The 17,083-nt window shown below is 41.5% G+C and overlaps 1 protein-coding gene across 4 annotated transcripts in view; it reads left to right on the top strand.

Moving 5' to 3' along the window:
- Nucleotides 1-17,083, top strand: part of NRG1 (neuregulin 1) — a 170,585-nt gene that overhangs the window by 126,261 nt on the left and 27,241 nt on the right. For all 4 annotated transcript variants that reach the window (XM_041395911.1, XM_041395910.1, XM_041395907.1 and 1 more), the window contains one exon: nucleotides 16,900-17,029. In XM_041395911.1, the coding sequence (XP_041251845.1) occupies nucleotides 16,900-17,029 (130 nt within the window). The remainder of the gene's footprint in view (nucleotides 1-16,899; nucleotides 17,030-17,083) is intronic.

Genomic DNA, 17,083 nt, shown 5'->3' with positions numbered 1-17,083 from the left:
GTAGTGTGCTGATTCTAAGGAATGAGGGAATTGATCCAGACTCATGAGCAGGGAACTGGGAATTGCATATGATATGTGTTTCCACATGCTTAAATGTCCACCTGGAAGTGCAATCTTTCATTTAAGAAAAGTTTTGCAGACATTATATTTAGTAGGCAGGAAACCAAACATATGAGTTTAAGCACTCCAAGGGACAAAAATAGCAGTCATAATAGCAAACATAAAGGATCTGAAGATCCATAAGTCTTGGGATCCATAAGCACTCTTCTCTTTCCCATATATGTCTTCCTTTTCAGGGTTTGCTGATCCTTCAAAACAAGTATTTAGAACACTGAAGTCTGTATTACAAATTGGCTGTAAGCTTAGTGGCTGAACAAACTCTTTAGAAAGTAAAAAATCCTAATTGTGGACATATTGTCATGGTCAGAGATACATTTTCTACTTTTTCCCTTTCCTTTTTACATAAGTATCTTTCCTTTAATTCTATGAGCTAATAATCTCTTGCAGTTTTTAATTTACCTTGGACTCTCTCACTCAACAGACCATTGCCAGAATGCGTGCCACCAACTGGAAAATTCCACTTGATTTGCTTGATCTGAATGAGATCCCACTTTTTGAAATCCCACATTTTGTGAGGTCACTGTAAAATGATTGTGGGTGGCAGACATGGTCTGCATTCATGCTTGTTTGCTGTAAGTGTTACTTTTATTGCAAATTTAAAAGAATTCTGGAGAAGATGATGTCACAAAATGACATTGAATCATAACTGGGGAGGGATTGAAGGAGCATTACTAGGCTGCACTGTGTAAGCTGCAATGTGTGAAAGCAGAGGCTGAACCAGCACTTGATTTGATCAGGCAGTAAAATCAGCTCCATGGGTAGAGAGCTGGAGCAGAGCACAAAACCTGGCAGTGAGCTGGTTATGTTTTAGCAGGGGCAGGAAGGGCAGGAAGGATTGGCATGTCTGGAAAATTTCTGTCCTTGATGAGCAGGGCTGGAATTACCACACAGTCAGAGGATGCTCCCGCAGCTCTGCTGACTGTGGCTTGGCACTGAACACAGCGGGACCAGGTGACCTGAGCTTCTCCAGATCTGCTTACTGAAGTTTGACTCTGGACAGGGCTTTTCAAGGCATTTGAAAGCCTCTGAGAGTGAGATTCAGTCCCTTTGCCTACCAGTGGGTATTCCTTGTACACCTTTTGGGAAGGTATGTGTGCATGCTGCATCAAAGTGGTGCTTTAAGCAGGCTGTCCATGCCAGGTTTTGCATAGAGTTGAAGCCCAAAATTTAATTAATTTTATTATTTAACAGACTAAGAAAAGGGAGTTCTTTCTTCAGCTTCCTTGCTTCATTGCTGGAATTAGCTCAGACAATTGCCTCACTTCTTTTGACACCTATTGCTTGTGTCTGTCACTCTCTGCTCTCTACTGAAAATCCAGAAAGGCCTTGGTAAGTGCCAGGGGAAAAAAAAATACACAGAAAAGCTGAATCTCCAAGTTTGAATCCAAAGCAATAAGCTCTAAAATGCCTTTTTTTCAGACTAAGTAGCTGAACTGAGGCTTTTCTTTGTGACCCTTTACTTAATACCATGGGCATGTTCTGTATCAAGATATAACCAGACCTGTCTCAAGAGAGCAGTTAGTCTAGGAGACGAGCCAGGCACACCAGAACATGCAGGGGATGCAATTACTGATGGGTCTGGTTACTGTGTTGAGCCTGCTCCCACACATGAACCGTCTCCCAGCCTCTCTTCCTAGACCTGATTACTCACTTCTTCTTCCTTCCAGACAGACAGATACCTGCAGGTAGGGAAAGAGGACAGCCCTGTTCATGTTGGTTGGAGAGAAGTTGTCCCTTTGCCATCCCAGCACACCTCTGGCTGCTGCACACCTGGCTGGCAGGGGTGGGAGCAGGCCAGCATTTGTCAAGGTGTGGTGCTGCTGGAGCCCACAGACACCCCTCCTGTCCTTGCCTCCTCTAAGTGCCAGGAGGGCATGCTGTGGGCATGGAGAAGAAAGGGAAGTGGCTTCAGCTGGTGAAGAGAAGGGCTGCAGGGATGACTACAGGGAAAATTGTGACAAAAAACAGATACAGACAGAATGGACTGCTGGTTTGACATAGCCTAAAATAAACTATGGGGTAGAGGGTGAAAGGATCTGAAAATGGAAAGCTAAGTGTTAAATGGTAATGAAATGGTAAATGTGTTCTATAGGTCCACTGTTGCAACTGTGAGAGCCAGACTTGGACTTCAGCTCCATGTGGAGTCAGAAGTACAATTTTAGGTAGCCATAATTCTTTTTGAGACTGGACCAGTCTAGTTAGCAAATTTCAAGCCATAATGCAGTTACAGATGAAACCCTGAAATATGCTTTTTCCTGTTTTATCTCAAAGTGATAGCTTCTTCCCTTTCTTTTTCAATGGGACACACTCCACCAGATCACACTGAATATGTGTGAAAGATGGGAGTTAATGAATGGCATCCTGTTCTCCCTCATTAGTAAAATGTGTCTGCTATTGACTTTGGGCCAAACACTGATTTCAGTTATAAGACAACAGACTCCTAATTCTACTAGGAGTTCATACTGTTGCCATTTAAACTAAGAATATAGGAAGAGACTGCTGATTTTTAGGTACCTCCAGTTTTGGCCTCCCTAATTCAAGGCAGCTTCAAGGTAGAATGAGCTCAGTTTCTCATGTTGGTCTAACCAAAACCAGCAGTGTGCCATAGCAAAATGCTTCTATCTTTTGTTTTAGGAGAACCACTTTCTGACTATCTCAACCACTGAACACTAAAACAAGGTTGGGGGTGGGCGGGGGAAGAGGATGGAAAGCATTTTTGGTATAATTTCTTGAAAAATTTGTATTACTTTTTAGACAGATGTAATGATGTCTATGGCACAAGCAGCATATACTGCACCTCTCTGATAGAGATAAAAGGTGCTTGACAATTACACCTAAAATATTTTTATAATTATTCAGTTCAAAGTTTTATATGTCTTCCTCTTTTTGCCAATTTTTCATGTAGTGTATTTCACCATAATTTAGAGCAACTTCACAAACAAAATTGTTTCCTTGCAGCAAAAAATATGACTGTCAGTCTTCCCGTTCTTTTTCAAGAAAGTAGAGAAATAAATATTGATCCAGCTCCTTTTCCAAATTGTTCACTTTCAAATCCCTTCTAAAATATGAAACATTCTCCTTGCTATCTCCTTCTTCATAACTGCTGTCCATTGATTTTTTCAAGCTTTTCTTTTGCTTTGATTACTAGTTAGGAAATAAAACTCAGGAAGTGAAACATTGTTCCTTGTGCTTTTGGAAGCACAAAATTGTTTAATATGTTCATCAGACTCCTTGAGCTTGTTTCTAGTTTTGCAAAATATAAAAATAGGGTTTTTTTAATTTAATTTTTTCTAGTATCATCTCTTAATGGATATCTCTTTGATATCCACATTTCTTCTGATCAGCATGAGTAATGAAGGGAAGATCCTGTGCCACAGTAAATTTCTGCAAGAGCACACAGTGCTAACAGACCAAAGCAAGGAGAAAAAGAAGTAGTTAAGCAAATGTATTTCATATAATTCCTAGTTTGTCATCTGTGAATTCATTTTTCCATTAGTCAACTCTTTAATCAGAGCTATCGTCCACTGATTTAGACTTATCTTTCCCACATGTGAGTATTCTAATCTAGTCTTCGTTTTCATCCCTAGCTAAAAAGGAAAATTTTCATCTAGATGCTCAAATTTACTCATTTCCATGTCAGCACTGTCTCAAACTATTTATTTTGAAGAGCTGCTTCTAGCATTATAAGCATTAAAGAAAGCTTCTCCAAGTACCACTCCTTATTGGTAAATGTAAAGAAAGGCAGAGAAATCATGAAAAACATCAGACAGAAGATGTCTCTGTCTCCCTTCCCCCTCCCTCAGTAGCATCAATTTCTTATTTCATTCAAGTTATAAGTGACTTTGGCAGATAAATTCTCCTGCACTGTTTGCCCTTTTGTCTTGAAGCAGACTATTTGCGCTGCAAAATGCAATTTCATCCTATTCAGTGAATTTCATAAAGGCCATGGAAAATTAATGGCATCCAGAGGTCACATCTACAGCACTGTGAGAGTAAGAGATTGCACAAGCCATGTGACTTTGCTCACCATGGGCATGTTACCAACACAGGGCTTTCATTACCTCCATGATGTGGCTGCTGCCAGTAACAAAATGTATGGCTTTGGTGTAACGAAGCAGTGTTCAGTGAGTGGAGGAAGACAGCAATGTCTGCCACAGCACTATCTGTGTCCTGCTGACCAAGGTTAAATAAGACAGACAGCTGACATAGGCCTCTGATACAAGAGGAAAGTTGGAAAAGACATGAAGTCAGCTTTGCTTGACTGTAAGAGAATCACCCTGAAGAAAGAAAAATCATTCTGTTTTGCCCTGACATACTCAAACTTTGACTTGTCTTCACTGACCTTGAAGTATTTTCCAGCAAGGAAATGCATCCTTTAAAACACAGGTTTAGGCTAGAAGTGATGTTCTTAATTTATGTTTACTGAGATCTCTGTGCCAGGAAGCTTGCTGAGTTTCTGCAGGTTGCGGATTGGTAAGGAAGGCTGCAGGAGAGGGCTGGCAGCAGAAAGGGAAGAGGCACCACTCCCCAAAAGCAGCTCCCACAGGTCTCAGGTGCAGCCTTGTGCCAACAGCAGCAGCTCTGGCAGCACAGAGATATGATGCCTGGGCGCAGCCACAAGACTGCCACACATGCCAGGCTGGCATCCTAGTCCTTTCTCCCTCAGTCTTTCCAACCTTGGAGAAAATCAACCATTTACTACTTTTTTGTTAAAAGGCTCAACCTTCTCTCAAAATTTGTAAGAGTAACAGAAATTGGCCATTACTAAGTCCTTTATCCTTTCACAGGCTGGTAATGTGCTCCTTACAGTTCAATCTGCATCATTATTGAGTACAGCAGCCAAGGAAACTTTGAAAGCAATATTTACAGGCAGTTTGAAATGGATTGCAATGTTTTCCTGGCTATGGTAAAATGCTGAATTAGTGCAACCAGCACACAACATAGACAAAATCTCTTGAAAATTTATTTCCTTCTTCAAGCTACATTTTAGCTTTCACTTGGAAGGAAAAAGGGAAAGTCTAGATGTTTGGATAGCAATGCAAGATAAGCTCAAAGGCTTATCAACAAAACAATAAAGATACCTAGTGAATTATTTTTAGATATATATATATATAGATATAGATATATAGATATATAGATATATAGATATATAGATATATAGATATATAGATATATAGATATCCTGCTGTTCTAAAGTAATCTCGGGGGTTTTTAAGATTGTCTCGGGGTTTTTAAACAGCTCCGACTGTTGATCTTGTTTTACCTCACATTAGAAGATACTATTTTTAAAAAAGCCTGCATCCTCTGTATCCTCAGGAGAGCTCCACTGCTGTCCCTGTCAAGCATTCGCCTATGATGTTGGCCCTGAACACTTGGTAGCTTCCCTTTTCATTGATTTGTACAAAATTTCTGTCCTGTCTGCAAGACTTTCAGGAGCTTCTCTCTCTCTTTCTCTCCTTAGGTTGGTACATCTGCCCAATAACTGTAACATGTGAAGCACATTCTGCTTTTTCGTGTAAAGAACACCAAGTTTTGCTGGGCCCAGGTGTTGTATTCTCTTCCAGTCTTTGGGTCATCTTTTGGGCTTTGTTTAGCCCAAATTGCTGGCTGAAACCCATGGAATAATGCTATTTGACAATCAGTGAGATGAGGGAAATGCCCAGGGTCTCTCTTGCAGGGTGGTGGACAGCAGTTTTCTGAGTCACCTGCAAGAGGTGGTGACACATTTGATGCTCAAGCTTCCCCTCAGCAGGTTTCTTTCTTAAATGTACACCTCGTGGCACTACAAAATGGATGGGTCAGTTGAGAAACCATAACAGTTCAGCTGTAGACTGAAAGAAGATTTAAAGACAAACCCACCTAAACATTAACTAATGAAAATATACTTCATTTTGATACCAAATGGCTCAAAAAATTGTGAGTAAATGGAGTGCTTGGAAGGTCGTTGGTAGGGTACCACATGCACTAACAGTTTTCTACAAGGAACCTTAGAGATTAGGCTCAGTCTGCAGAAGAAAGGTGAGCCTCCATCTTTCCTGTAGGCTCCCTTCAGGTACTGGAAGGCCACAGTTAGGTCACCCTGAAGCCTTCTCTTCTCCAGGCTGACCAACTCAGTTCTTTCAACTTTTCCTTGTACATGAGATTCTCCATACCAGCAAAGAATCCCTTTTAAAACTGAAGAGCAAGAACCAACGATAGGACTGCCTTAGCAACTCACATTGTGCTGGAAAGGCAACTGCCACATGTACACAGGGCAGTTCTTTTGGCTATGTGTCTGAATGCATTGTTGCCACATTTCCTCCCTTAGCTGGACAAAAATCATTGCTTTCTGTAGAAAGTATGATGTTCCTTTGGACTGTGTGTTCTCCTTCAGTGGAGCCTGTCTTCTCCTGATCAGGCTGTTGAACCATTTTCTCATTCCTGCGTATCCATCCTTTCTGCAGGTCTGTATCTGCATGAATACATGGGTATGTAAGTGGCTCTATTAACACAGCAATTGCCTGGAATCTGTTAGCATTTCATTATAAATCTGATTTTTGACAGATTTATAACCAGATTGTAGAAATTAACTGCTGGAGGAAATGTGCCATTTATTCTTAACAAGAACACATTTTATTTTTCTGCAGTGATTGTTACTAGACTGTTTTTTAGAGGCTAGAAAAATGATGTTAAGCTTGTTTTCATGTGCTTCTTTTTAAGTGAAAAAAATTTCAACCTTTTCATAAACATTTGAAAACTGTCTGGTACAGTAACATGTTTATTGCATAGTCCTCTCTGATGTTTCTTGAGAACAGGAACTGATTAAATGGCATTACTGTATCAGCACATTAAAATACAGCTTAACTGTAGAAAAAAAACAGCTGAATAAAATAAGGTTAGCAGGTGAAAAAAATAATGTCAGAACAAACAGTGTTGTTGATAGATCGAAGGTAGTCCTTTCTGTTGCAACTATACTACTATATTCATTTTTTAGAAAACCCAAATTGACAGCAGATGTAACGGACAGCATTCCACTGCTCTTGCAGTAACTTCTGAAGTTTTGCTGCAAGTGAGCCCAAGGTGAACTACTGCACACTTTTTAATGCAGGCAGTGGAAGAAGTGGCAGGAGTGAGGGCAGGGGACAGAGAGCAGACTGTCAGGACTGGTCTGGGTGTAAGAACTTGCTCCTCTGCAGTCGCAGCTGCCGTCTGCAGCAGTTCACTGAGGTCCTGGCAGGGTTCACTGAGGACACCGAGCTGCTGCCTGCTAATGTGACTGCTCCTGACACATCACGCAATCCTTGGAAGCCTGTGGGAGTCAGTCCCACCAGGACTACACTACACAGTTATGAAAAAAAATTCTTTCAGGCTAGCCAACCTGAAATCTTTCTGCTTTGCCCTAGTAGTCATGTTTTCTAGGCCATTCTTGTTTGTCTTTTTACTGTCACAAGTATGATTTCCCTGAGTGCCACTTCACACACGCTCATTCTCTAGCAGCACTATAAACAGTGACAATTTCATACCTCCAGGCAGGAAATTAGGGAAGGAAATGAGAAAAGGTTCCCTTGCTGCAGAAAGCTCTGTCTTTGGTACGAGTTCGAACTCCTTTGACAGTTTGCAATGAAAGAACCCTGCTTAAAGAGTCCAAAGGATCTTGGCAAGGCATAACCTAATAATGTCTCTCTCCACCACTCTTCTCTGGAGAGAGAAATTCCAAACAGGGGAGTGGTAACTCTGTATTCTTCAGAAACAATGGGTCCCATGGCTATGCTGGTGGATAACACAGTCAAAATTTCCCTCTGCAGCCACCCAGAGAGGATTTTTCTCTGTGGTCTCAATGAGCAATTTCCAAGGAGGACAGAAGACTGGAACCTGTAGCAGAACCTGCATAAGAGACCTAACAGCTCTGTCTGAGATTTTATCATACCTTTTTCCAAGGGAATTGACTCATTTCAAGTTGAGGTATTATTTTTAACAGCAAGAGAATAAAGCCTGTCTTCCTGTCTACAGGTTGTATTTCCGAACTTTGTTTTGAATTGTACAGGAAATTTAAATTTTAAAAAAAGTAAAAAATCGAAGGCCATGGAAATCTCTGGTGTGATACAAATATCCAGGTAAACTGACAAATAAATCGAGTGCATTAGAAAGGAAGCTGTCTTTGATAAGCATCCTTGTTCTTTGCTAGTCTTCATACCTGCCTGTTTATTGGGAATCCTTTCTTGTAATGCTTTCTTATCAAAGATATCAAAGATATATTTGGCAACCTGTGAGCAACCCTTTGTGTTTTCTAGAGAAGTTGCCTTTGCTGTATCTTTAACTCAGAACTGAAGGCATATTTCTGCACTAGTCTGTGTCACAGCTTGTGACAGGGGCTACAATTATATCTTAGATGCTGATCTCTGCTACTCTGCTCTTCCCCACCACCCAGGGATCTCAGGCTGGTTGAAGAGATTGAGCTTCCATTGCCTTCAGGTTTAGCACATCCCTTTCATGCCTCACATTTCCAGAGGCTTCCTCTCATGACCACCTCCCTGAAGCAGATGACCACAAGGAAAGCAGCAGAGAGTCTTCCGTGCCTTGGGGATGGGAGCATGGGGAGGGAGTGTGTCTTTAATGACTTTGAAGATGTACTTCAAAGTCCATGAAAGCTTGTTTCATTGTGGAATTAGTAACCTATGTGTTTTTCACTGCAGAGTAGGCAGTAGGAGACAGATTAGTGGGTGCTTAAGAATCCTGGACTGGGCATTTAAAATTATTGAAGGAAAGGCTGCAGACACAGCCTCCTCTTGCCAATTCATTTAACATGAGGTATTTCAGTGGGTAAATCTTGCTTTCAACAAGGCTAAACACTTAAGGCACCATGCTGAAATCCATTCTCCTTCAGAAAAACTTAACAAAGACACACGGGGAAACACGAAAGTGAATGTGACAATAAATTAAGCAAGTGCTTGAGTGCAGTTTCAAATTTGTGTGGGCTTATTGGCTCACTTTTAGTTATATTCTTGCTGCAGTGCTTTCCTGAAAGAGGATTCATGACAGGGATTATCATGTTGAATTTATATGAAACCTAATTTGTAATAAAAAGCTTCCAGACTTTCTTTCATAAGCCGCTAAATAGTCTTTATTATCCCTGCTTCTCTGTGAGTAGATAGAGCTAAAGAGGTAAAGACATTTTGCAATGATCTGCACAAGTATAATTGGTTACTTGGAATTAATAAGAAAAATCCTACAGAGGAAAGAGGAATAAGAATAGATTTTGACTGACTATGTTATAATGGAATGAAATTATTTCAGTACTCAATGTGATAAGGAAGTAGTTATGTCAGTATCACTACATACCCATTAGGGCAAACTTGATGGTACCAGATGGAATCTGTAATACAATCCTCTGCCACAGTAACTTTCAGGAGGAGTAAGACAGCAGAGCTACCTGGGCTGAATCTAACTGCAACTAATCAGACCTAGATTTGTTACCATTATTTGTTTGAGTAATTGAATGTTGGTTACAGCACAAGTGAGCTAAATGATCAACCCTCACAGAAAGCATCACATGTGGAATGGAATAGAGAAAAAAAAAAAATCCAGAGTTTGCATCCTGAGGCAGGGAAAGCAGTGGTAGTATAGCTGAACTTGCTGTCTCATTTCTCAGGAAGCTTGCTGCCCTGCCAAATCTGCAGTTGAATTTGGGTAGCTGGCAGGGCCTTAAGATAATGTTCAGATTCCCTCTGGACATTTTCTTGAAGGACAACAATCTGTCTTCATAATCTTCATAGTCTTTGTGTGCTTGTCCTTTCAGTTCTGTCAAGGTTCTTCTTCTCTTCTTTTTAGGTGAAAAGTCTTCTTTAGTTAAAACCTTTGGATATGGTGGTTTGCTCTATACAGAAATGATGCTGTTTGGATTAGGGTGGCCCCCACACTGCCTTGCAGAACCAGGACATTTGGAACTTGAGAAAAGAGCCTAAGTTCTCTGCTTTACTGTCTGGAGTCCAGTCCTCCTGCCAGCAGTTTGATTTCCATATACATCCAATCAGTCACTTCTCCAGGCTGCAATGCAGCTGCAGATGGTTGCAATAGCACATTTCTTATTGATTAGACAGGGTCATGACAACAACGGAAAAACTTGATCTGCCCAATGATTTGGTGCAGTCAGTTCTCCTGAGGTTGGTACCTATGCCTTGGCACTGAGCAGAAGATGGCTTCTCACCTGTCCAATAGCTGTTTTCTCTTCTGAGTGTAATCACTCCCTTGGGAGCAGGGCCAACAGGAGACGAACTGGACAACCAAGGCAGCTCTTGCTTTGTGAAGCTCCACCACCACTCTAAATCTCCTTTTCAGTTTCAACAGTCTCCTCTGCATTTGCCTTGGTGATCAGCAGCCTGAAGAGACCTTTCAGAGCTCTGTAGAAGAGCTGTGAGATACACAGGAGTAAGACACACATGATGAAGCACCTCCTAGCAAATGTATTAATGGTTGTTTAGCATGGACTCAGCCCATTATTCAGCCCATTACTTCAAGACTAATAAGTTATGTACCTTACCTTGCTGCACAGTGAACATGGAAAAGAGGCCTTGTGGCCTCCAAAACAAGGAGTACTTTCCTAAAACCTTCACTCAGGTTTTTCTACATGATGGGATGTTCTCCAGTGCATCAAAGGACTCCTCACTGGATAACATTGATTGTATCATGAGCTGTGCATTCAGCTCCTTGTCTGCTGTCTGCTTTAATCTAAGGTCTCTAAATTTTCAGACCCTCCCACCCATTCCTGGCACTTGCAAGGCTGTCTCTCAATAGTAAGAGCACTTCCTTCTCTGGCTTGTCTGACCACTTCCTGTCAGTTTAGCATTCCTGCACTTAGACCTGTTTTTCCTGTATTTGTCCAATCTATGTATATTTCCTCTGTGCCTCCTTTCTTTTCTTTACCTTCTGTCCCTTCCTACCACACACACATTTTTCCTCTTGTGATGCTCTGGTCTGTCACTGCCTTGTGTTTCACCATTCATGTCTCCCTTCACCAGGTGGGGAAAGTTTTCTAAAGGCTCTTACAAACCTTTCGCTTATCACACCACCCTCAAGTGCAAGCTGACATCTTTCATGGCAGTGAAAAACTATGCCTTGTCTCAAAGCTCAGTTTCAACCAGTCTTTGCATTCACTAGTATTCTTCCGCAGCCTGTGTTTTCCACCCTTCTTCTGAAAACTTTCTTCTGCAAGCAGTAATTGCATATCCTTACTAACAACTTGTGAACTTCATGTGTCTGTGCCCATGCTTTCTACCATCTCAAAGTTAAATGAAGCAAACAAAAATTGTTCTTGATCAGCAGTGTTTAGCATGTGTCACCTCTTGACCTTCTGTGGTGAGCCAGATGCTGTGCAGGTCTCCCAGTCGCGCGCCTGCCAACTGGGTCAGTCTGTTGGCCTATCGGGGAGGAAGCGATCGGGTGGTGCAGCAAGCTGAAGCGTTTGTGCTTTGTTTTTCTTCTTTTTTTTTAATTATTTTTTTTTTACTTTGCTTTGCTAAGGTTGGATTTGTGAAAGGAAACCACCACTGAGTCCGTGACACAGGGGGAAGAGAGACATGCCGCCTTGGTTCAGCAAGAGTTTATGTGCTCTCAATCTTTCCTGAAGTTTCTATCTTGCAGACCCGGCGATTTCCTGTTTCCTTCTTGCTGGCCCTGATCTTCATAGAGATAGTGCCAAAGTGAGAAAGTACTATCTTAGGGCCAGAGAACAATTCTGCTAAGTTTTAAGCACTCAATTCCAGCTGCTGGCTGAACAGATCCTCCTCTCCTGTGGAGGTCCCAGGAATCTGTTACACTGCATGTTATTTGTGAAGAGAGAAGCTGAAAAAAAATTTTAACTGGATTGAGCAGCCAGTTGAGGGTATTAAATCACAAAAACAATGTGAAAAATTCTGAGCAGCCCCATGAAATAGACTGTAAATATCTCATACGGAGACTTGGTTGTTTTGGAGGGTTTTTCCCTCTGGTGTTTATCTCTTGGTGTTGGTTGTTTTTTTAAACCTTTGGTATGTTCACAGCTACATGAATGCAGTTTCAGGTCTGAAACAATTAAGTGTGAAGGACTGTATGAAATACATCTTTTTAAACACCTGGTAAAATGGAAGGTCTTGTCTCTTCAGAAATGGCCTAATTTTTGATTGCTCTCAGGTTTTGGCTTCTCTTCTCCTTGAAGGCACCCATATAGGTTCTGCTGCTCACAGTTACACTGGAACCAGTAGCTTTACTCAGTCAGTGCAGTACAGAAACGCCAAGGTTTTCTGTACTGTAAGTACCTTACAAGTTGGATTCATCAGGAAAGTCAGAGTGAGTTGAAGAGGCTCAGTACTCAGCGGGAAGAAAATGTAGGTGGTTTCATGGAGATACAGAGGAATTAAATGCTACAGCCAAGGTTACGCAGGGAATCAACATCTGATGTGCAGCTAGGGATGCACATCAGCAAGTCAAGAGGGAGCTGGACTGTGCTTTCAAAGAAATGAATGAACTTCAAGTGTAGGAATATGAGTTAGTGAAACTGGCTTTCAGCTGGGAGCAGACACTCTGTTGTCCCAAAGCATGTGTGTGTGCGCCTCCTTCTCCACCTCGGTCCATCCTTCACTCCATGCAGCTCCCTTTCTCATCACCAGCATGAGCCACAGGTTCACAAAAGGAGACTGGAAAGGTGTCCATTTGCAGTCCAATAAGGTGAAATATTTATCCCCAGTAAGTGGCCTTCCAGTGAAAATGGCAAACTTTCCTTTGTGCTGCAAATGCCACTTTGCCTCCATTGAGTCATAAGCATCTCACTAGTTACCTTGTATGACTTTGAGTGTGTCCTCTGATTTTACACCACCTTTGCAGAAACTCAATTCAAAGAGGCATGGATACTATTCTGTTTAGGTTGCAAAGCTCTTCCCTCTTAGTCTGAATTGAGTAAGAGATCCCTTAGGGTTCCTCTCAGTGGACTGTCTAGTCTGTGCAGGGTCTGGGAGTCTTGGTGCTGTAGCTGCTAAACATCATAGGGGGTTTATGGAAAGCAAGAGAGAGAAAGAGAATACATTTTTCTGTTTCAGACCAGGAAAAAAGGATCAGAGATTCCCCAGGTAAGAACAGAATTACATGAAGTTTTGTCTGCTTGACATGAAATGAACCTAAGGTAGTTTTACAACAGTAATTTGCCTTTTAGAGAGCTGCTTTTGTAAAATGGAATGGCTTCTATTTTTCTTCTTGTTAATGTCTTTAGGCAATTCCCATGGATGGGAGCTGATCTCATTGTTTTTCAGAGCCAAGTGAATATTTGCTTTACAAGTAGTGACCTTGCTCACACTGCCTGCAGTTGCTTTTTTAAATATGGTGTTTCTGCCTTCAGGGAAGGGAGAGGGGAAGGTAAACTATGCAGTGATTTCAGGTATTCTCTCATGCATGACATTTTCAAATTGTGATTTACCTGTGATGTGTGTAACTTAGTCCTTGCAGTAAGCTGAGTTAGAAAAAACCAGTTTTTCTCTCTTGTGCTTATATAGCTGAAGAAAACATTACAAAAAAGAAAGTAGGTACAAGTTTTGACTATGTGGAGAAGTAACAGTGTACAGATACACATTGTACAGCTGTGTGCTTTACCTCATCACTGCTGGTCATTGCCACTAAACATCATCCAAGACCATGTCTGCTAGAGATGTATGGAAAGGCCATATTTTGGGTCTAGTTATGGACTGTATGAAATGGACTCTGATGAACACCTGCTCTGAAACACAACATTTTTTCCGTTATGTGGCTTTAGGTGAAACCCAAAACCATAGTTAGTGTTTCTTGTGTTTAATTGGCAAAGTAGGCTTACAGTGCATACACTGAATACTGGCCATATGCCATAAAAACTCTGCATGCTTTGCAAAGAAAAATTAATGTCAGAACTAACTCCTGGAGACCTTTTCCTCCCCTCAACTCATTACAAAGCTCAGGCAGACAGGGACTATGGTGCCAGCAGATCAGTAATGCAGAGAAAATTCTTGTGAAAATTCTTATACAACAGTTTTGAACATGTATGCCCAAAACATGGGTGAAGATACTCCTCACAAATATATGTGAAGCCCTTGTCTCATGAGATTCCTCTGAGAGCTGCAGATTATTCCCATCTCTAGTAATCACTTCAGAGCAATTGCTGCTGTCCAAATCTGACTTATATCAGTTGGGAAATCACTGTTAACTTTGAAACTCCATGGTGTCCTGGTTTTGATTGAATTTCTGCTTAAAGAAAAAGCAGGTGAGATTATGGGACAATTACAGACAGCTACAAGTCCGCTTGTTACTGCATCTACCTTCAATGTTCAATTTAAAACATTACTTTAGCCAGCAGGGTAGCAAAATGATGGGGTTTCTTTTTTTTCAAATATGTTGCAGACAATATTGCTGGTTTCCCCCTTCCAAATTAATGCACTAACTTTCTGAGCTCAGGGACATCCTCAGGGTATTTGGCTCACAGCTTGAAGTGTTTCCTTTATTAAGGGATGGATAGTTTATGAACAGTGATAAGCTTAATATTGTTTGTGTGTTGAGACTCACAAAGGCTTCAAAGTATGCATTAGCTGTACAGATGGAATTTGTTTACCCACATTGTTACATCCTAGGACATGGTATGACACAGCCTGTCATGTCAGGCATCTCCTTTACGATAATAATCCAGGCTCCTTGCAAACCAGCAGAGAAAGAAAGGCTCTTCTACAAGGGAAATCTCCCCATCTTAAGGGAGGGGAGGTCCTCAAGGATGGTGGTCAAGCCTCTGACATCAAACACAGAGGACCCTTCACTGCTGAGCGGATGGCAGTCTGTAGGCCAGCCTTTTGTCAACATTGGGTGCAAAGTCTGTTTGAACTGGTGCTAGCTGAAAGAGTGTCAGACTACTCTTAAAACATGACCCCTTTTCCTGCCCCTAGACCAGACATAAATTTATCCTGGTCTGAGAGAATATAAATCATGCTTTGAGGGGCCAGGAAAAAGGAATGTGTTATTAAGAGGAATCTGTGCTCCATGTTTGCATTTCATTAAAACTAAGAGTCCCAGTCAAGATATCAGGATCTGTAGAGAGGTGACACAATGTGTGGATGCAAGTGAGAAGCAGGAGGGAGCCTCAGTTTTGGAAGAGGTCACTAGAAGGTTTTTTCTGGCCTGTTAGAGGAGAGCACCCCATACAAGCAAGGCAGCATGGAAGAAAGAGAAAGAAGGCAAGGTGGTGCACTCTCCCAAGTACCAAGTGCTAAAAATGTGTTTACCTGGAAGATAATGCAAAATGCATAAAAATTAAATGTGACAGGGATTGTATCATACTATAGTTTGAAATGCATAAGTGGTATTTGCTCATAGTTAATCTGCTAAAACCATGTTTTCTTCAGATATAGTGTGCGTAGGAAATGGTAGAATGTCACACGTCACCTATTATAAGCATACCCCTTGGGTGGCTTTATGTTAGAAAAGGTTTCAAATATCAGACAACTTTTCTGTAGGTGTTTGCAGCTTTCTAGTCAACCCCAGTGAAATCAGTCAATAGGTAGCAGCATTGTTTCACCTCACAGTACAAACTGTCTCTCAGAAACAAAAATATTGGGATTTTTTTGATCACAGTAGCAAAATTCCTAACTTCTGTATGTCTGGAAAGAACAAACATCATGCAAGAATCTCCACCACTTTTTACAGTTTGCAGGTAGTCACTTCACTTAGTTTTAGCCATTTAAAATGTATGGGCATATTGTCAAGAGTTTAAACTTCACCTGCAGTCCATGTGGACAGACTGTCTCCACCAAAGGGGCTTATCCCTCTCCTTGGGGGGATAAGTTGAGTTGCTTTCTGTGAGCTTATGAAGAGCATATCCTTGACAGAAATCACATTGGCAAATCCTAAGGCTGTTTTTGCTTATCCTTCCCTGGCAGCCTCCCTAAAGGTTGCTAAATAAACCATGCTCCTGCCTTCTCTAGATATTTCCTAAATGCAGCAGGGAGTAAGCTACAAAACACTGTGGTCAGGGTGATACTTTCATTTAATAGCAATTTAGACACCTAATGGTGTTTAGCAGCACTGGTGTCCCAAAAACTCATGCTCATCTCAAGCAGATGAGCCCAACTGCAGGAGATGCTAGGCTGACCTCTGGATCAAAGATTCCAGCGGACACAATGGTGGCAGCTGTATATGCGCAGGAAGGAACAAAACCTCCAACCTCCCCTTTCTTTTCCTCCTAGACAGTCAACCCAGGGTAGCCACAGCTCTCATTTATGAGCGAGGAAAGAGACACTCAGAATTTAGCCATTTGCCCTCTCTTGGGAGAAGGAAGTGGCTGGACTGAGTTCTTGAATAAGCACAGGGCTTCAGGTTAAGCTTCACTGAAAAATACCTGCCTCAAGGCAATACCAGGAGGACATATCATCCAGGACCATATTTTATTGGACTCTAAGCAATCAGTAATGACTGTCACACCCCAAAATCACTTGAATGCAATTCATGCAGTAAAAGTTACTGCACATAAATTGCACATTTTCAAGGAAACTCATATGAGTGTTGCAAAAATTTTAGGCCACTTCATGGACAGGGCTAGGAAAACCCTCACTTCCTCCCAGTGTGGGGTTCCTTCACTTCCTCCACTCTCTGGCTATCAACAAAATACAGGGTCAAGTGATTAGTGCTTGTGGTAGCAGCAGATAGAGAGCTCAAAGGGCTTGCCAGATCCTCCCTAGGCTTACTTCTTCCCTCATATACAAGTACACTTACCAGTCAGAAAGGAAAACAACCTCTGATCTGTGTTTTCATTCTTATCTTTTGCAGCCACTTCCACATCTACAACTGGGACAAGTCATCTCACAAAATGTGACATAAAGCAGAAAGCCTTCTGTGTAAATGGGGGAGAGTGCTACATGGTTAAAGACCTCCCAAACCCCCCAAGATACCTGTGCAGGTAAGAAATCCTATTTGTTTCTTTTGTTGGAGCCGTGGATGGAGAATGGTTTTT

The sequence above is a fragment of the Onychostruthus taczanowskii genome, unplaced genomic scaffold, assembly GCF_017590055.1.
Source record: "Onychostruthus taczanowskii isolate IOZ18803 unplaced genomic scaffold, ASM1759005v1 scaffold121, whole genome shotgun sequence".
NCBI classification, from domain to species: domain Eukaryota; kingdom Metazoa; phylum Chordata; class Aves; order Passeriformes; family Passeridae; genus Onychostruthus; species Onychostruthus taczanowskii.
This window is presented reverse-complemented; position numbering and strand designations above follow the sequence as displayed.